This window comes from Mirounga angustirostris, unplaced genomic scaffold (genome assembly GCF_029215605.1).
Source record: "Mirounga angustirostris isolate CCGP_5_RB_7025 unplaced genomic scaffold, mMirAng1.0.hap1 SCAF_2, whole genome shotgun sequence".
NCBI lineage: Eukaryota > Metazoa > Chordata > Mammalia > Carnivora > Phocidae > Mirounga > Mirounga angustirostris.
The window spans coordinates 13376384-13397756 of record NW_026991710.1 but is presented as its reverse complement, the minus strand read 5'-3'; the positions used below and the strand labels follow the sequence as shown (position 1 = coordinate 13397756).

At 43.4% G+C, this 21373-nt stretch overlaps 1 protein-coding gene across 1 annotated transcript in view; it reads left to right on the top strand.

Annotated features, from left to right (window-relative positions):
* Positions 1 to 2635: 2635 nt before the first annotated feature.
* LOC135362901 (uncharacterized) overlaps positions 2636 to 21373 on the top strand; it is a 105702-nt gene continuing 86964 nt past the window's right edge. Inside the window, exons 1-2 of the mRNA XM_064581918.1 lie at positions 2636 to 2735; positions 2824 to 3291. Of these exons, the coding sequence (XP_064437988.1) occupies positions 2636 to 2735; positions 2824 to 3291 (568 nt within the window). The remainder of the gene's footprint in view (positions 2736 to 2823; positions 3292 to 21373) is intronic.

Genomic DNA, 21373 nt, shown 5'->3' with positions numbered 1-21373 from the left:
TAGGGGGATCTCAGGACATTCCAAGTGATGTTCTCACCAGGTATAAGTCAATGGAAAATAATACCCAAAAGATGGTATGGGTACAGTTATCAAAGGAAGGCAACACAGATGTTGGGCAGCCAAAAGTAGCATGCATCCACTATATAAGTAGCTGTACTATGAGCAATTTTTCAGGAAGGACATTTAAAAATGGAAGAGTAGGTATATAGGGACAAAAAGACTGGGAAAAATTATAATAAGAAAGAAGTAATTTTCTGTGAGTTGTGGGACTAGGGTTAGTTCCTTTTTTCTTTTTTCTTTTTCCTACGGTGTGTATTTATTACTTTTTAAATAAAAAAATAAGCTTTATCTTTCAAGATGAATGGAATGAGGAAGGGGAATCCCTTCTGATGGTCTGAGGACATAATCACTAGCTACTCTATATTAATAATAGGAGCATATGTTTCTCCTAAAGTGCAACAACCAGCTTACACATTAAACTCTAAACAGAAACAAAAAAGACAAAAACAAAACAAAACCAAACCCTACAAAAACCTAACGTCAAAAGAGCATCCAATCTGGAAAAGACTTTGTGTGTGGGTTGGTTGCAGAAGGAAGTGATTTCCCTCAATTTTTCTGGCTGGCAGTCCTTTTGCACTTTGATATTTGTTTCAACAATAATTCATTATTCCTCCTCCCCAAAGAGCCTGTGCTGGTATGAGATGCTATTGAAGACTCTGGTTTGCCCAGACAGGTCTCAGCAAATGGGACCTGTGGGGAGAGGGGATCCTTTTTCCAGGTTGGAAAAAAGAAAAAAAAAAAAAAAGCCTTTGCCCTGCAGGGACGATAGAACACACTCTTTCCTAGTCAGAGGGTCACTCACCTCCGTGCCGTGTTGGGGAGAATCATCATCTAATTCCAAGCCTAAGGCTGGGTCATCAGACACACTGTCTTCTCCCAGCCCTTCTCCTAGCTTCTCCTACCAGTTTTCATGATCCAATTTTTCTGCTCCCTCGGACCAGCTGAAAAGGAAGTTATGAGCTCTCTCCATCATTCGTCAGTCTGCTAGGCCCTTCCTCCTTGGCAGTTTTCCCATTTGGGGTCTTTTTTCTCTTCCTCTTGCTGTTTCTCCTCCCCTCCCACAACCTCTGTATCTCTGGGGGAGTTCTGTCTGTGCCTCTGGGCCTTTCGCTTTCTATTTAGTTCCCAGAACCCATTCTGGGATTCTATTTTTGTCCATCCATCTATCCAACTGATCACGGGTTGAAACCAGGAGTGCAATCAGTCCAAGCGGCTGGAGGCATCGGCTCTGGTTCTACCCCATGTTGCTTTATTTGTGGGCTATTTTCCGTTTCCCATCATGCTCTAGGAGAATGGCCTGTCAGTGCTGGGACTGTGCTTTTTTCCCTCCTGCCAGCGGAAACCCAGATTAGAAAAGATGGGACATTTTTAAAAAAAGGAGTCTGCGCTATCTTGGCAGTTCCTTTCCCAATAGCAGATTTCTTATGCTTTGATAATTCCATAGTGAGAACACAAATTGTTAAGTGGGTTGAGGGAGAGGGTTCTAGTCAGAGATAAAGCTTTGTCCTTTGAGCCTCTTGCTGTTCTCCGTCCCCCACTCCTGGCTCTTCTCACTTGGTGCTGATATGGTCCATGTATACCATGGCCTTTCACCTCCAGCCAGGGGGCTCCTGGAGGCCAGGGACTCTGCCTCCCAGGCTCTCAAGCCCAGTAGGTGATCCACACGTATATGGATTAAAGATCTTTTTCTCCTCCCCGAGGTTTGTCTTCAAGCCCAGCCACCTACCGAATATGTCCTGACATCCTACGTGGTTGCAACTTGTTGCACTACGTGCTGCTGAGAAGACAATGGTGGGGTGGGTGATGAGGGGGCAAGGAAGGAAGAGGTGTAGACTGGAAGGAGGAGGGCAGCGCAGGGCCCCAGGAGTCAGGACCGGAGTTAACACTGCTAAAGCAGAACGAGCGAAGGAGCCTATTCGTCCTCCCATCTCAGAAGACCTGACCGATCCCTTCAAATCTGTGCACGTTCAGGGAGAATAAAGGGGATAATAACGATGTTAATAGCAGCTAATAATTGATGCTAATGCCACCATGCGGGAACTGTTCTAAAAGCTTTGCATTTACTCACTTCTTTTGTCCTCATGGCAATCCTGAAACGTGTGTTCTGTTCTTGCCACCCCCATTTTACAGATGAGGCAACGGAGGCCAAGAAGTTTGCCCACAGTCACACGGCTGGTAAACACAGCGTGGAATTCGTGAGTCCAGGAAGGTGGCTCCAGAGCTTGGTCTTGCAACCATCCTACCTCTGGCGATTCCCGAATGTTGATCTGTCTCCTTAGGGCCCACCGACTGCCACCTTCCTGGGATGACTACAGACCCGGACATTGGTCCTATCTTTGTGCTCCCCATGGTCATCTCAAACTGCCCAGTGATGAAACTGCAGAAGGGTCTGGGGAGCTGGGGAGAGGGAGGGAAGGAATGAGGAGCCCCCGCCCCACACACACAAGCCTGCTTCTCCTCCTCCCGCACCTCCTGTGTTTTCTCTCCACTAGCAGCACTTCATTCCACCTAGCTTAGGAACCAAGGAGCCTGGGAGTTTCCTTGTGCCTCCTGTGCACTCACTCCTTGTGTCACCATGACTTGCTCCTCTGGCCTCTTAATGCTGCTCACATCCTCCTGTAACAGGGACTACCAGCGGCCACTTTCGGGCCTTTTCAGCACTCTCTGGGGCCACTGTAGCGGTGTCCTAATGGGTGTCTCCTCCAACTAGGGCAGCGTCTAGGCCATGCTGGTTACAACATGGACTGCTGGGTCCCTGCCCAGATTACCACTCACTGGGCCTGGAGCAGGGCCTGGGAGCTTGCCTAACGCCAAGTCCCAGTGCCTACGTCATTCACCTCACTTCATCTCGTCACGTGGCCATTTTGTCATCTCATGTCATCACGAGAAGAAAGAAGAGGAAGAGGAAGAAGAAGAGGAAGAAGAAGAAGAAGAAGAAGAAGAAGAAGAAGAAGAAGAAGAAGAAGAAGAAGGAGAAGAAGAAGAAGGAGAAGAAGAAGAAGAGGAAGAAGAAGAAGGAGAAGAAGAAGAAGGAGAAGAAGAAGAAGGAGAAGAAGAAGAAGGAGAAGAAGAAGAAGGAGAAGAAGAAGAAGGAGAAGAAGAAGGAGAAGGAGAAGAAGAAGAAGGAGAAGAAGAAGAAGGAGAAGAAGAAGAAGAAGGAGAAGAAGAAGGAGAAGAAGAAGAAGAAGAAGGTAGTACAGTACGGTATTTTGAGACAGAGACCACATTCATGTAAGTTTTATTACAGTCTACTGTTATAATTATTCTATTTTATTATTAGTTATTATTAATCTCTTACTGTTCCTTCTTATAAATTAAACATTACCATAGACGTATATGCAGAGGAAAAAACTTAGTAGTCTGATACTATCCACGATTTCAGGCATCCCTCGGATCCTAGAACACATCCCCTTCGGATAAAGGGAGGACTGCTGTACATGGTAGCTATTGTTATTGTAGGGTTAGAGCTGATGTCTTCAGAGGTCCTGTTGGTGTCAGGGTCTGACCTTTCTGTAGGTTACAGCCCTGAGAGCCTGTGCATGGCCCCACTGCTGCTAGTCACTCCCACAGACAGAGCTTGATCCTTGGTCTCATCCTCCCTCCTGCCCAGGCAGGGCTGGGCCCTCTCTTCCCCTGGCCTTCCGCCCTCTGGACCTAACTTTTAGAAGTGCAGGGGACCATCTGAGACATGAAGTGCCAGTGTTGCAGTGGGCAGCTCCCTTCAGGGGACTCCTACTAACAATGCTATTGATCCACTAGGGTGGCTGGACAGGATCTGCATCTCTAGTCCCTGCAGCTCCTGTCCCAGCCCCTTCTAGGGGGAAACTTACTGCCAATTGCCCAAGTAATTATTACTGTCACTGTCTCTGTGCTCTTTTGCTGCCAAACCAGTGGGAGAAGGGCATGCAAAACTGGGAGAAAGAACTCACGGTGTAGTCAAAGAAACTGCAGTTGCAGGGTTGTTTCCCGATTTGCTCTTACCTGAAAATTCAGATAAATATTCCACACTTTAAAATGGAACTCAAGGGCACCTGGGTGGCTCAGTCGGTTAAGAGTCTGCCTTTGGCTCAAGTCAGGATCCCAGGGTCCTGGGATCGAGCGCTGAGCGCAGAGCCTGCTTCTACCTCTCCCTCTGTGTGTGCACGCTCTCTCTCTCAAATAAATAAATCTTTAAAAAAATAGAAAAAGTAAAATGGAACTCAAATATCCAAAGAAACCTGGATGCTTCACTGATTAAATCCCTCACCATCACTCCAAGCCAGTGGACAAGTCCTTGGGTATCCCCTGGGGCTCCTGTTCCCTCTTCATTGGAATAGGAACTTTGGAGTACATTAATTCTAAAGACGTGTCCTTAGAAGTCCTGAATCCTGTCATTATGGGAATTTTGGCTGTTCCTAATTAAACTTGACCTTGTTCTCTCTGTAGCCTCAGGCTAAGCCTGTCTGTGCAGGGAGCTTAAAAAACCTGCAGGATACATTACAGCTGGGTAAGGAGAGGAGTCGGCTCTTAGGAAAATCAATTTGGATTCAGCAAATATTTGTTGAGCTCCCTACTATATGCCATTTCCTGTGCTAGATTCACCTACAGATACACAGATTCTTAGGTAAGGTCTGTCTTGCATCAAGATGGCTCTACAAATAAGTAAATAAATAAGGCAATTAGACAACTGGACTCCATTTGTCCGCATGACCCTCCATAACCAGTTGCTTTCTTTACTATATTTAAATTGAATTTGCGTGTTTGATTAAGTTTCTTGGGCCTCTGGTTTTCTCTGATCTCACAATTTAAACATTTGCTTTTAGATTGAAGATATTTCACAAGATGGCCTCTCATTTAAATATCTTAATATGCCCTAGGGAGAGGCCCAAATAACAGATTCCAGAATCTACCCACAGAGCCTCAGCCCAAGTCCATTGTAAAGCCAGCTGTATGTATGACTTTCTGCAGCACTGTAGAGCTCCCTGGGGACAGAGACGAGATCCTATCCTATACTCTTTGGTAGATCATTGCTGGGCAGAAGGTCAATGCTCAGTAACATCTGCTGAATTGGGGATCTTTCTTTTCCGCCCAGAGCATCTCCTGGAGAATATAACAGTGAGAGGTCAGGTGTTCTCCACCCCCTTCTCAGAATCTAAGGGCACCCACTTCCTCCCCTCCCCTCTTCCTCCCTCTCCCCCTCCCTCCCTCCCCATTCTATATAGCAGCCTTGCTGCCCTTCTCACTGTGGGTTTGGTGGGGGCAGCTGCCCTTGTTTTCTACCCTCTGTGTGCCAGGCATCTGTTTCATGTCTCTACCTTTTAGAAAGTAAACATTTAGGGTTTGAAGAAAGATCATCAACTTGGAATTCTTGTTTGCAACTTTCGGATTCTTATGGTGGTCGACCATAGCAATTTAGGGGTGAGCTGTTTAGTCGAATTTAACCTTGACAGAGGATGGCTGTTTGGGCTGTTACTTAATGTTATTAAATATTGCCCCAATTCAGCAGAGGAGCCTCTTTTCCCAACTTTATCCTATTATCACTCTCAATGTCCTCTGGGGAGGGTAAAAGGAAAAGTGGGTTTATAATAAACATGTTTTATATTATAATCCCTGGTACATAGTAGGCACTTAACTAATGTTAGTTCTCCTGTCTAGCTAAAAGGGCATTATCCTGAAATATGTCTTTCTATAGTATTTCTGAAACAGAGGTTCCAACCTTAGTTTATGAAAATGGATGGAAAAGAACTGCACCATTATTATTTTTATTGCTAACTGATTTTTAGGATGTCTTTCAGTGATGAATGTGAATAACACACCACGGTACTATCAGCCAACCCTGGTGACATTGTCTTTAGAAATACTTTCATATTCTGTTACAATGTGGCAGGTATCCTAAAATATCATTTATACTTATTTATTATTATTATTCATCATACTTATTTACTATCACTTACTTCTTACCAGGCCCAACATTTATGATTCCAGGCATCAATAAAGAAGCACATACATTACTTAATCTCAAATTTGTGTTTTTTAATGTTTTGCTGACTATATTTCAGTATGATGTGCTTCTTTTATAAGCTTAGGCATCTCTTCTACATATTGAAGAACATTATTCTGAGAGGGGCTCCATAGGATTCACCAGGCAGTCTTAATCTTGGCACAAAGATTAAGGACTTGTTTTCTGACAACATTCTTCTGGTCTTTATACGGATTCTATGTTTCTTGTTCTATCCTTTCCTCTTTAATGTTGCTTAGGATACTTAAATACCTCCTTCTCTTTTTTGGTGTCCCCCACCCTCTCTCTCTTGGTAAAAATAATATGTGCACATTAAAGCTACAGGGAATAGAGCAATGAGCATTATCTAATTATATTCACTGTCAACATCTTGGTAAACTCTGAGAAATATTTATTTTTATGCACAAATTTTTATTTTTAACATATTTGTAATTAAATGGTTAATCTCAATTTTGCAACATGCTTCATCCATTTTTTTTTTAAACTAGTGAAATATCCCGTGTCATCTTAGCTTGAGCTTCCCTCCCTCTACCCCCACCCTGTTAACAGGGTTAAAGATTATATCATTGCTTATTTGTTCTGAATTACAGCTGACTTTTCTTTGCTTTTTGAAATTAGGTAAATATGCTGTCCTTGGAATGTATTTGGCCTTCTTTGGATCAATCCATTCTTAGTTTATATGTATTTTTGGTTCTTGCATATTTAACACCACTTTAGTAATGTTTTCATCATTCTAATAAGATAGACTTTAGGACAATTATAGTGGGAAATTTAAATCCATAACAGTTTAATCGGTGGAGTCACTAATTTTTAAAATATATTGTCTGATTCTTCCTCTCAGATAACTAGGCTCCAGGTCTCTGGTATTGTGGGAACTTAGGTCAGTCACTGGGGGGATATAAGGCATCTCTCTTCTGAAACTATACTGTATGGAGCTTAGGAATAGAGGTGGAAGGCAGCATTTCAGGGAGATGACAAATCAAAGCCAGATAAACCATTGGCATGGGTAGCCAATCCCCAAGAAGCTAAGCTAAGAGGGGGTAGGGGTGGAAAACTCATATAATTTTGAATCCAAAAAGTTTCGTTTAGGTCCATTCACTCAGTGACCCTGAGAGGGCCAAACTTTATGAAGCTCAATTTTTCCATCTATAAAAATAGAACAATGTGAACACCTATCTTTCAGAGCTGGTTGTGTGGATCAAATGGAATAATATACATGAAAATAATGTGTTGGTGCTATTTTATGATTATTACTGGTTGATATACAAAAAAATGTGATGGATGTTTGGATGAGATATTACAAACTATTCACATAACCCCCTTTTCCATGAAGACTTCCAGATCTCCCTAGTGCTTAGTTGTTCCTTGTCTTCTCTATCCTCAAACTACTTTGTTCATGTTGCTATAGTAGCGCTTTCCTCTATATTGTCATTTCTGACCCGTGTCTTTCTCTCCCTCCATCAGACTCTGAGGATGGCATGTGTGTCATTTATTGTTCTGACCTTAGCGCCTAGCACAGTACCTGGCACATAATAGGTCCTTGATAAGTCAGTGAGTAAAGAGGCAAAGTAAAGACGCAGCAGTTTACAACCTGGTAGAGGAGAGAAGTCATATACAGATGCCACTCCAGGCAAGTGGACGACACTTAAGGAGACTGATAGCATAGCAGGGCTGAGCAAAGACAGACCAGTTAGTGCTATAGAGAGAGCTCAGGGAAGACTTCTTGGAGGAGGGAGAATTTCGGCTGAACCTTGAAAGCCATTTGCATAACAGCTGTGTATAACAGATATATAGATATAAGATTTACATATATTTTCATAGGAGCCTCAAAACGCATTTAAATCCAATGTGTATGATATTCAACATGCGTGGCTTTGCCTGGTTCAGTGAGCCCCAAGGGAGCATAGTTAGAATTGCTATATGGTATTAAGAGAAAACACACAAAGGAAGTTCCTTGTTGTTTCACATATCCAATCATCAAAAACCCAGCTCTACATTTTTAACATAAGAAAAAACCAAACCAACAAACCCAAACTCTATTAATTAGGATAATGGATAACCTGCTGTAACCAAGACACTCTAAATACCATGAGTTAAGGAAGATGAGTTTACTGTACTCTGATGAAACATCCCTGAGGTAAGCAATTGAGGCTGGTGGGCTGCTCTGCTTCATGGGACCATTCATGGACCCAGGTTCCCTTCTTTCATGTTATTGCTATGCATTCCTTAAGGCTTTGTCTTCATTTGCATGGCTTCTCTGTGATGCTGTTCATAGGAAAGGGAATAGAAGCTCTCCAGAGCCAGTGGCTTGGCAATGGTGCAGAAGTTCCACATGTCATTGCCATTCACATCCCATTGGTTTAAACTTAGTTGTACATTTAGCATGCATAGCTAGCTGTATGGGAGCCTAGGAAATGTAGGCATAACCTACATGATCCCAACTTAAACTCTATTCCTATGGAAGAAGGAATACATGGATTCTGGTGGATAGCCATTAGTGTTTGCCAAAGGAAGACTACACACAATATGATCAGCCATTTACAAGCATATACAGGGAATTTTGGCAAAAATTTAATCAGTCCTTTATCACAGGCCTAAGCAATACATGTATTCCAAACCACCCAGAATCCATAGGGTGGTAGAGGTTCTGGCAATTCTCTAGTCCACTTCTAGCTGGGGGATTTAGCTGGCGTCTCTTAGGGCCCACCCAGAACTTCTTCCTTTTCCCCCCTTTCTTCCTACATGAGCCCTTGGCCATCTTCATCCTGTTGTTTCTTTCTTAAAGCTTCTGCCTCTCCCAGTATCTTGCCTTAAATTTGTGTCATTCCCTGCTCCACACGGTCCCATTGCTGGGAAGGGGCATGGGGCAGAGCGGGGGTTCCACATGCTACCATTAGAGAAAGGGAAAAGACAGAGAGGTCCTCACCAAGCTCTGGCTTCAGGGTCTCAAAGACATTTAACCTCTTGCACTGTGAGGGTCAGCTCCTGCTGGCTGATACTCCCAAAGAGTCTGTGAGCCTTTCTTCTCTCTGTGTTATAAGGCACAGTCCTTTCTTACAGACAGTAGCAGAGAAAAGGTGATGGAAAGAGGAGAGAAATGCCCACTCTACCACAATAGAAAGAATTGAAGAATGAATGAATGAGTGAGTGGATGAATAAATGAGATTTCTGCCTTGCCTCTGACTCCCCATTGTGCAGGGATGCAGTAGGATGAAAGTCAGATGTGGTCCCCTCTTCCATGGGGGTTCAGTCTGGAGGTGAAGAGAGCCCCTGAATGAGTCATTCCAAGTGGCCTGAATTTTACAAGGGGCTTTGACACAAGTAACTGGGTGACCTTGGTTGGTATGTGGGGTGAGAACAGGTTCATCTTCAAAGTGAGGTTCAGGCTAAGATTTAAATGGCCTGAAAGGGTTAACCAGAGGAGTGAGTGAGTGAGTGGGGTGGAGGATGGGCCGGGGGAAAGAACATTCCAGGAACAGAGAAAAGCCTCATGAGAACCCTGAGGCAGGAGTGAGTGTGGCCCCTTAATGGAACCAAGAGATGTTCACTCTGGCTAGAGAGCAGGAAATGATGTGGTGAGGGCACCCCGGCCGTGTAATTCTCTCCAAGGAGTTTGAACTGCTTCTGAGGGCAAGAGGAAACGACAAGAGAATTTTAAGTAGGCAAGTGATATGAATAGATTTGCACTTTAAAAGAAATCCATCTGGAATCAGAGTGGAGAATAAATTGGTGGAGGGAAGGGAGAAGGGCACAGCAGAAGGCCGTTGAGTGAGAGGATGGGCGGGAGAGACGGTGGAGACATTGGAGGGAGGGAGGTTCAAGAGTCCTCGGGCTCTAGCTGGAGGATGCATTGGAGGCTAGGGAGAGGACAGAGAATTTATTTGCCTGGGCAATCTAGTTCACAGACAGGCGGAGCCCTAAGACCCTAAGCTCTAACTGCACTGTCCCTCTCTACCAGTGGCTGGTGAGAACAGGTCTTCTTGTGACAACCAGCAGCAATGGGTCACTATAGATGAAGAAATCAAGGCTGTGAGTGGCTACCTAATCAGCCCAACATCAGAAAGGCAGAAGTGGCTAATCAGGACTCAAACCCAGACAGGCAGACTCACAAAGCCCACATCCATCTCTACTGCAGCCGTGTCTGGGGAGAAGCCCCAGTGCTATGCTACCTCTGAGTCTGCTTGCTCTGCACACATCCTCCCTTGCACAGTGAAGATCGACTCCTGCCATGTGTTGTACTCAAGAACTTTGTGGCTTCTTCTCACTGAGTTACAGAGCACAGTTCTCTTACAGCATTAGTCTTAAGAGGTACAGAAAAAAAATGATGGAAAGGGGAGACATGTGCCCACACCACCAAATTTGAAACTGTGGCCATCCTGGGCTTTGGAAGTGGACAGGATCCAGCAAAGAAATTAGGAATAAAGGGAATGCAGCAAAAGCAACAAGAGTGGGAGAAACCTTATTCTGAGTCTAGAAAACCATGACCTTTCCCTTTTTCTGCTCTTCCCCATGATCCAATCATATAGCGGCATAGAAAGTACAGGACTTTGGATCCAGGCAGTCCAGGGTGTGAGTCTAATTTTTACTTATTAGTGGCTTTGAGGTTTTCAGCCATTTATATCATCTTTCTGAGCCTCAGTTTTTTTTTTTTTTAATCTGGACAATGGGAATAATAACATCCATATTAAGGATTCTGAGAGACTAACAAAAACATGCATGAAGAATGGCTGATTGAGGTTTCTGGTGCATGGTCAGTACTGAGAGCATTGGGTTCCCTCATTCCTGGGTAACCATTGAATTTATCATCCAATGGTGACACTTGTAAGGAGAAAGGGGATGCTATAATACTTTCACGGGGACAATAGGCAAAAACTGAAACTATTCCAGCAAACTGGGACATATGGGGCAGCCTGTTCACACCCAATTTTGTCAGCAGAAGCCATAAAATCATTGCTACACCATCTGCCTGGGTCTGGATTTCTGCTCTGGGGTTGCTGGAACTCTTCATTCCTTCAGGTCGTTTATTCATTCATTCAGTAAAATAATGCTGGGTCCAGCACTGAGTGCAAGGGAGACAGTAGCTAACAAGATCCATTGCATGGTACATCTCTTGCAGCAGCTCAGAGTTTCATGGAGGAGTCAGGCAGTGTGATCATTGCAAGCTTAGTGGTGATGGCAGTGTATCTGGAGATGGGGCACGGATGCATGGAATTGAGTGTTGGAAGAGTCCCTTGAGACTTAGTGCATTTCTTTCATTTTACAAGCAAGGACACAGAGGCCCAGAGAGGTAAACTGACTTGATTAAAGTCACCCCCCTAATTAGGGTCCGACTAGAGCCCAGAAAGTTTATTCTGATGGATAACACCCAGGATGTTGGTGACACAACAGCCCTGGCCAACCCGAGGTCCTCCCTGGGCTCCACCCAGCGTCTGTCCCATCTTATCCTCCATCGGGCTCATCTCTGGACCATCTCTTCTCTGATCGCCACCTCTCTTCCTTTCCTCTCTTCTGTGTATTCAGTTAGATACTGTGGGAGATGTGGACATGAATGAAAGAGGTTCTAGCCCTTAGGGAAATGAATGAATGAGTAGGAAATGAGAAAAAAAGACAGAAAGAAGAAATTGTTCACTAGAGGTAAAGGCAATGTGCACTGGTAATTTAAGATGATTAATTCTGGTGGAGGGATTGGAGAAGGCTTCTTTTGAAAGGTGGCATTGAGGGCGCCTGGGTGGCTCAGTTGGTTGAGCAACTGCCTTCGGCTCAGGTCATGATCCCGGAGTCCCAGGATCGAGTCCCACATCGGGCTCCCTGCTCGGCGGGAAGCCTGCTTCTCCCTCTCCCACTCCCCCTGCTTGTGTTCCCTCTCTCGCTGTGTCTCTCTCTGTCAAATAAATAAATAAAATCTTTAAAAAAAAAAAAAAAAAAAAAAAAAAAAGAAAGGTGGCATTGACGCTGAGCTGGACATTTATTAGAAATTTTTTCCATAGGTGAAGAAATGAGAAACGCAGACCGAGACTAGCATGATCAGGAGCATGGGGAATGGAAACACATTTCCTATTTATGTGATTGTTGATGGGGGCCCAGGAAGACACATTAGGTTTGAGGAGCAGTGATGTAAATAGGTTGTAAAAAAATCTTAAATGCCTTTTGAAGGGGGCTTTTTAAAAATGACAATAACAAGTAATAAGAACAACAGCATTAATAATAATTCAGTGACTGCCACAAGTGAGCCATACTCATGACCATAGTTGTTTAGATGTAGACCTCATGATAAATATTTGAGTTGGATGTTGTAGCCTCATTCTACAGATAAGGAAATAGAAGCTCACAGAGGTTACCTGTTCATCTGAGTACACAGAGTTGGTAAATGACAGGCAGATGAGCTTTTTGAATCCAGGCCCCTTTGGAATAGGCAGAGGCCTCAGAGAAGTGTGGAGTGAGATGTGGGGATGGGCTTTCCCACCAAAGTGTCCTGGGTTTGAATCTTGCTGATAACCACTTCCCAACCTTGTGACCTTGGCTGTGTTACCTTACTCTCACTCAGCTTCACTTTTCCCATCTAGTAGGCAGGCATAATTATAGTGTGTATTCCAGGAGTGATAAAAGTATTAAGCAACTGGTTGGCATGGCACTGACCAGTCAGGATGGATGCAATTCATAATCAGTCAGAATGGCCAACTATGAAGACCGGCTCTGACCATTTCATCAGGCTGTTGTAAAAATTAAGTGGCCTTGTGCTTGTTAAATCATTTGGAACAGTACTTAGCATGTTGTGAGCACTCAAATCTTGGTGAATTAGAGAGTTTAGGGTAGAACAAGAGCAGAGTTTAGAAAGGAGAGGTCAGATGGGGAGTTACTGGGGGGGTGGATTTTGAAGGACGGGCACTGGGACATGTCTGTACAGGGACACCTGTTAGAGCCAACAGAGCCAAGTTTGAATTTCTGCTCCTTGCTTGGAGACTAATTTGTGATAAAACTTTAGACGTATTAGTTAAAGTCTTTGAGTTGAGAGTCCTCACATGTAAGCAAGATGAAAACAACCTTCTCTATGGAGTGATTTTAAAGACCACAGGTTATAGACTGAATGTGTGTGTCCCCTCCAAATTCGCAGGTCCAAATCCTAACTCTCAATGTGATACTATTAAGAGGTGGAGTCTTTGGAAGGTACTAGATCATGAGAATGATGTCTTCATGGATGAGAGTTGGGTCTCTCCCTCTCTCTCTGCTCTCTGCTGTTTGAGGCTACTCGAGAATATGGCCATCTGCAAACCAGGGAGCAGGCTGTCATCAGACACGGGATCTGCCAGCTCCCCGATCTTGGACTTTCCGGTCTCCACAGCTGTGAGAAATAAATGTTTGTTGTTTAAGCCAGCCAGTCTGGTAATTTGTTACAGCAGCCTGAGCTAAGATGCCATGTTAATGACGTCTAGGAAGAACTGCCTTTATGGCTTCACACATACTCTTAGAAGGTGACTTCTCTCACTCTGGAGTAGCTCATTACTCACTGGCAAGGGCGTGTTCAGTTTCTCTTCCCTGTCATGGCTGGGAAGATATTTCCCAAATGGAGGTTGAATATATCTTGATGTATCGTAGTAAAGTGGGTCATTGTGATATTTAATATCTTTTTTCCTTTTCTTATTTTACTGGGCTCAGGATGTTGAATCTTCTGTTCAGTTGGCATTTTCCACGTTGTTATAAATTGACACATGTGAGAAGTTTAGACCCAGGCAATGCATATGGCGGCTACTTATTTGTTTGTGACTTAAAATGGTACCAAGAAGTAATAAGAACAAAGGTCAATTGGTGGAATTAAGCTTGTGCTTCTTCTTTTTTTTCCCCAGTGCTGCTAGTTGCTTAGCAAGGTGTGGGTGGGATGCGTGTATGCTGGGCTCCCAGGATGGTTAAAACTAGAGGAGACAGATTCTAGTGGGGGAGGCAAGGAGATGTGGGCAGCTTGATCTTGGCTGAGAGGAGGCTTTGAAATGATAAGAGATTTCAATCTGAATCCAGGCTCTGAAACATGGTTGCCCTTGGGCAGGTGGCTTTACGTGTCTGAATAACGAAGCATAAACATAGCGCAAAGTGGGAAGGAAAGAATGGGGCAGTGTGGGAGATAATGTGCCTCAACGTACCCAAGTAATGTCTGCATCTCAACATCATGTTTCTACATCCCAGAGAAAAGAGTCCTTTGTGCCTTCCAAGAAGGTGTTTGAACTGGCTTAATCAGCTAGGTTTTGAAACTGAGTCTTTCAGTTTGCAAAGCCCAAATTCTGGGTTTCATTTTCTGAACTATTTTGTGCTTTATCATTTTGGCATGTTTATTCATGAGTTCCCTTTCTAGGGATGCCTTCATCTTTGCAAGTCTAAATCTTACCGATATTTCAAAACCAGCTCAAATGCTACCTTCTCCAAAAAAACTCATCTTTTTCTCTCTTGAAGCATTTGTATATTTTTATATTTTGTTAGATTACATGAATTAGCTCCCCTGCTCCACTACAAACTCTCAGGTAAGCTCAACTTTGGATCTTCCATAGCACCTAAGATGGTGTAATGCCCATGATAGGTGTTTTATGCTTTTGTATTGTTGATTATTTGAAGAGAGATAGGATGTTTGTTGAAAGGACTCAGAAAGCAAAGAAATGCAACACAGTAGCTAGGAAGATAGTGGAAATCTGGAAAAGTAGATTTTTAAGGTGCTGCCCATCGATGTATTTGCCCATTAAGCCTTCTTAAATTTCTCCTTCTCGAAATGTTTGAAGGGGGAGATCATGCCTCTGCACTGTGATTCTATTTGTTTTAATATTTGTTTTTGTCACTGCCAAGGCAAAGTGGATCTCCATTAGATTTATTTCCTCATAACAAAGCCCTGCATTGTTATTGGTTTCTTATTGTAGTGATCAGAAATTCTCTAAAGTGAATAATTTGAAATGAAGCAGGCAGGAAAGGAAAGCAAGACCAGTGTTAGAAATATTTGCCATGATTTTCTCTAGCTTTTTTTCTTGATTTGTTAAAATGATTAGAATTCTTAGTGAAAGCAAAGGTCAGAATTAAGAATAAAAGAAAGCAGGTTTGGACTAAAACTAAAATTTATGAGATGGATATTGAAAGTAAACCTAAGACCAAAGGAAAGAATATGTTGTATGTTGTAGATGCTGGGAATAATATATTCAAGATGTATTGCTGGGAGGCAGCCATTAACTCCTGAGTTTATTTAATGAAAACACTTTTGGTTTTGCAGATAGCCTTCTGGTTTGTATACACATACACATTGCTAAAAACATGTATGTGCTAACCTCAAATGTGTGAAAGATAGAGACATTCATGTCATGGTGAGAGTCCTATTCCAGAGAGCTTGAAATCCCTAATCGCATCTTCAGTTTTAGTCACAATCTTCAACAATACATTATTAATGATATTTTGTACGTTAATCTTTCACTTCTTTCCCTTCACAATCACATGTCTGGCTGGCCCATGCTATGTTCATTAAACATTGAATTGAAATGAAGCTCTGCTGCTTTGGGTACACTTAAGGATTTTCATCTTAATTTTGATTGTAAGATGTTTATGAGGCATATGTTTTCTATCCCTTGGGTCAAGACATTTTTCCAATTTCTCATTTTTATTAAAAAAGACAAAATATAATAAAGCAATGGGTTTGAGAAAAAGCAAGCAAACAAACAATGGAATTTTCTTCAAGTAAGGTCTTCCCAGGATCCCAGTCTATAAAGCATACAGAAATGGAGCAATCCCAACCGGAAATGAGAGAGGAACATAGGATCTCAGAGGCCCCTCTGTGGGCTCCCCAGAACCTGTGTAAAGATCTTTGCAATATTGTATTAATATTTATGCTTTAAACACTACTGTACAGCCTAAGGTGGTGACACTGTCTGAAAGGAGTTTGGCAAATACTATTGTTAAATAGTTCAAAGTGTTCATTTGCCAGCTCATGGAGAAAGTCTTTCCTGGGTAGATCAAAGGCGGTTATGGTGTGCATGTGCTGTATGAACATGCATGTTGTCTGAAAATACAACTATTGGAAGTGGATGACTGTCTGCATTTCATTGGTCCAGAACCACCTGTCTAGCTGCAGCTCTGGACAGCTCTGTCCTCTTCCCTTTGTTGACGGGTGTTCTGCCAGCCCCTGGACCTGAGTTCCATCCTTCCACTCACCTGTCGTTCGATCTGAGACCATATTCCTCTGCTCTGTACTCTCTGGCCACCTATGCAGCTTCACAGGCATAAAATGAAGAGACTGACTTTTGAAGGCTTCCAAGTTCTTAAGGGTTGCACGCAGTATGTGGCCAGTTAGGTCTTCAACACCAACCCTACACAAATTTTTGTGTTGGAATTGCTGTGATTTCAGGCGTTTCCCTAAATCTTTACTCTGTTCATTTGGAAAATTAGTTCTTTGTTCACATTTGTTAGTTTTTTATTCAACACACATTTGGTGAATGTCTGATACAGGTGAAGCTCTGTGTTAAATGTTGTGGGCCCTCCTCCTCTTCCCCCTCCTCTTTCTTTCTTTCTTTTTTTTTTAAGATTTTATTTATTTATTTGACAGAGAGAGACATAGCGAGAGCGAACACAAGCAGGGGGAGTGGGAGAGGGAGAAGCAGGCTTCCTACAGAGCAGGGAGCCCGATGTAGGGCTTGATGTGGGGCTCAATCCCGGGACCCTGGGATCATGACCTGAGCCGAAGGCAGACGCTTAACGACTGAGCCACCCAGGCGCCCCTTCCCCCTCCTCTTTCAAAAGCCTATGCAACCAGCACCTCCTCCATGAGCTTTTCCCAACTTCATTCTGTAAAATTAGGGCTCCTGGCTCTGGCTGGTGCTTTGTACATAACTATATGCAGGCATTTATTACAAGCTACAATTTAGGCATTCATGGGACTGTCTTTTCCACTTGTATTTGACCTTCTTGAGGACAGGGGTTTGCCTTAATCATTTTTGTCTCACTCAACATGGTGTGTGATTTGCATGTATCATCTACATTCTGAAGGAAGGAGGGAAACCTGTGTGCGGTGGACATGCCCTAAGGTGGCCCCCAGTGAACCACACCCTTGGAAATCTATCCCTTCCCCCAGAGTGTGGGCGGCACCTCTGACTTCTTCAGACAACAGAATATGGCAAAGGTGATGTGGTAGTCACTCCCATCATTGTGTTATGTTATGTAAAACTCTGAACAGACTGGAGTGAGAGATGATTCTGCTGGCTTTGAAGAAGTAATCTTCAGTTTATGGGAGGGTCTGTAGAGGGTACGTGTGGCAAGGAACTGAGGGTGGCCTCCAGAAGCTGAGACAGGCCCCTGGATGACAGAGAGCAAGAAAACATGGACCTGAGTCATATACCTGCAAGGAAATGAATTTTGGTGACAGCCTGAGGAGGTTTGCAAAGAGATTCTTCACTAATTAAGCCCCCAGATACAAATGGAGCTCAGCTGATGCCATGTTTGTGGCCTTCTGAGAGTCTGAGTGTAGGTCCAAGATGAACTGTGCCTGGACTCTTGACCCATGGAAGCTGTGAGATGGGGGATGTATGCTGTTTTAAGCTGCGGAGTTTGGGGCATCTGTTATGCAGCAGTAGAAGACTTATACACGGGAGAGGATGTTGTGCAGGATTTCTTCCTGTAGCTGCAGAAGAGCTGTCTAGAGTCCAGAGTAGAGGGCAAAGATGCAGGGGTTCCCTCTACCTAAAGAGAGCTGTTAGCATCTCTCACAGGTGGCACGACAGACCTCACCAAAACTGCTCCTTGGTTCCTCATCCAGGTTATAAAGGAGAGGGTGGGAAGGATGAAGGGAGAGAGACTGAGTTGTGCTGTTGGAGAGTGTTTAATTGAGAAGTGATATCCCACCTCTTTCCCCTCAAAGTCAAGTGATAAGCACCTCCCTTGTAAGATTGGGGTCAGCCACAAGAAGTGGTGATGGTCATCTTTGTCCCTACTTATACATATTCTTAGGTAGTGGGTCTGACTCTTGAGTAGAAGAAAAAAGAGTGGGAGTAAGTTGGCAAAGCTTAGGAAAGGCTAGAAACCAGGCAATCAGTGGTCTCATCATTTGGCATGCCCCAAGTTGTGATTTTTCTGGAAGTTGAGAGGATGCTGCACAATTAGCTGGGATTGATCAACTCAGTCTGCAACACCAGTGGGAGCTGAGTGGGGGAGTGAAGAGGCAATCCAGGTTTCCCATGGAAGAGATCTGTGCTTCGCAGAAGGGGTGACTTCACAGGGCCCTGGAGGGAGCCGCTCAGGAGAGTCAACACACAGATGCCCACCATATAAAGGGCATTTGTGGTTGAAAGCAGCAAATACAATGAGACGATTCAAACAATTTAGTTGAATAAGGAAAATTTTGTCCTTTCCCTGTTCCCCTCATTTCTTCTCAATTTCCAACAATTGAAGAATTAAGAGCCTGTCTTGAGGGAGAAAAGGAAGGAAGTGAAAAATTAGACTGAACACCCTCACCCTCAAATTCTCTCAAACCACATGTCCAGCCCACAAAACAGAGGAGGGTAACTTTGTATCTGAGATGAAATTGAAGTTTTAAAATAGAAAGGACTTTTAATTACTAAAAGTAACCATGAAGTTATGTATTCTACCCAAGTGTCATCAGGGGATGGAAGAGAGGGTTTCAACAGAGTATGGCTGAAAGCAGCGATTGGAAAAGTGAATAATCGTTTCATGACCCCAATGAGTTAAGACTCCCTAATACACTTAGGTTTTGCCTTCAGTGAGCTCACAGGTGAGTAGAGGAGATATAATAAAGTCAGAAATAATTTAACACATACTAGAAAGGATGAGAATGAATGTACCATAACAAGTGTTCTGGGAATTTGGAGGATAGATGGAATTTTCTGATTGGGAGACTAAAGGCGGTATCACAGGTTGTCCATAAATTTTCTTTAACATCATCTCGATAATTATGATATGTGTTTGAAAGCAAAAAATTATCATGGCTAACATCCCCAAATCATAAAAGATGTTGGACTATCTTTGTTTTGTTTATTTTATATATTGATGGATTTTTTACAGGATTGGATTGTGCACAATTGGCTGAGTATCAAGCTAAAAACCCTGAGTCATATTCTAGATTTTTCCTCCACTGCTAAGAAATGGCCATTTAAAATAAGAGCTTAAACTGTCTTTTCTTCTTCCTTGTCCTCTCAAATGTAACCTTAGTGAGGGCGGAAAAAGCAGAAATGTATGTTCTTGATATTATGTAATTCAAAATAATAATGAACTCAATCCTTTTCTGATAGTTGTGTTTTAACAGTGAGCCTTGGAAAATAAGGAAATAGGGGTCAAAATATCATAGAAATTTACGTTGGCAAGGATATTAGAGTTTATTCAACACCATCTAACTAAAAGAGTGACAGTGAGAATTGAGAGGAGGGGATGGATTTTCAAGTTCTTCAAGGCTTGACTGTTGGATGTGGGGGTGGATAAGGGAGAAGGACGAATGGGGAAGACACCCCAGATTCTTCCTTGGGCTTTTGGATGGGGAGTGGTATCATGATGGAATCAGAGAATCCTGGAGAAGGTGCAAAATTTAGGAGAAAAGCATTGCATTCTGTTTTGAGTTCCTGTGAAGGTTTATTGAAATCAGGAAAGATGGGTTCTATGAGCTCAGTGGTTGTCTCTCAAGGTTATAGTTATTGAAGTACTTTAGTCTTGTAGATTTTTCTGCTTGTCAAATTGAATATCAAACTACCACAAAGGGTACAAAAGTAGAACAGACACGTATGTGGACATTCATGCATACATTCATTCAAAAATATTCTCTGTGTGCCCCTAAGTGATAGGCACTGTTCTGGTCCTGGCAATAGCCTGGTGAGGCAATGGCCAAGGTCCTTGCCCTCCTGGAGCTTACATTTGCATGGGCACATCAGACAACAAACAAATAAGTGAACAGGAGAAATATGAGGTTAAACTCAGCTCTATACAGAGATGAAAAGGTGAGTTGTGTTAGAGAGTGTGTGCCTGGGGCCATGTGAGATTGGATGTTGTAGTCACTGCTGATTGTCTTTTCATTAGAGCCATTCCTGCTCCAACCTGCCTCCCTCCTTGTACTTGCTGCCACAACTTTTATTTTCTCTGGGCGCCTCTCTGGTCATCACAGCAATATGATCTTTCCCGAGATCCCTCCCAATATCAGTTGTGGTTGTCTCTTCCTTTTTGTCAGTGATTAGTTTGAGTAAAGCTAGGCCCTGGCCAGTGGGGTCAGAGAGTTGGCTGTTGGGGGACCTCTGAGAGAGGTTTTTCTTGCTGATAAAAACTGCATGGAAAGGGCGCCTGGGTGGCTCAGTCAGTTAAGCATCTGCCTTCGGCTCAGGTCATGATCCCAGAGTCTTGGGATCGAGTCCTGCATCGGGCTCCCTGCTCAGTGGGGAGTCTGCTTCTCCCTCTGCCCCTCCACCCATGCTGCCCCCTGCTTATGTATGTGAGCATGCGCTCTCTCTCTGAAAAAAAAAAATCTTTTATTATTATTATTTATTTGACAGAGCGAGTGCTCACAAGCAGGGGGAGCAGAAGGCAGAGGAAGAGGGAGAAGCAGGCTCCCAGCTGAGCAGGAAGTCTGTTGCAGAGTCACCCAGGTGCCCCAATAAATAAAATCTTTAAAAAAAAACGGCATGAGAAGAAATGTCTATCTTGTTCACTGAACATCATCTTGTCCTCATGATGTATGGAATCTGTGACCCCCAAAAGAAGCATAGCTGGCCTGCTAAAGGTGCAGAGTGGAAAGTTGGAAAGGACCTGGTCTTTGATGAAGCTCCAATGCCTCTGACTTATCCAACCACAGAACAATCCTTCCCTTGTGTTTACTAACTGACACATGTGGGTCAGGAAAGGACTTGTTGAGAAGGTGAATTTCAAGCTGATATATGGCCATCATGAAGGAGCCAAGTATTGTAAAGAGCTGGGGGGTTGGGGAGAGGGGAAGAGAGCATTCTAGGCAGTGGGGACAGCAAATGCAGAGGCCCAGAGGTGGGAGCAGGCATGGTGGGTTCAGAGAAAGGAGAGCTAGCCACAAAGGCAGTGTGTTGAGGGATGGGAACATACATAGAGACAAGGTCAGAAATCAGGAAATCCAGAATTCTGGATAATGTCATCCCCTCCTTGCCAACCCACACAAGGAACTTGGACTTTTCTTCCCCCAACTTTTTTTATTGTAGTAAAATAGAGGAACATTAATCTAAATGCAGTGGAAACCATTGGAAGGGCAGGTTCATTTCTTTCATTTCTCCATCCCTCCCACCCAGCATGTAGTTGAACTAAATTCTAGCTTACAGGTTTTTAGTTTGATCAAAATAATTCCAA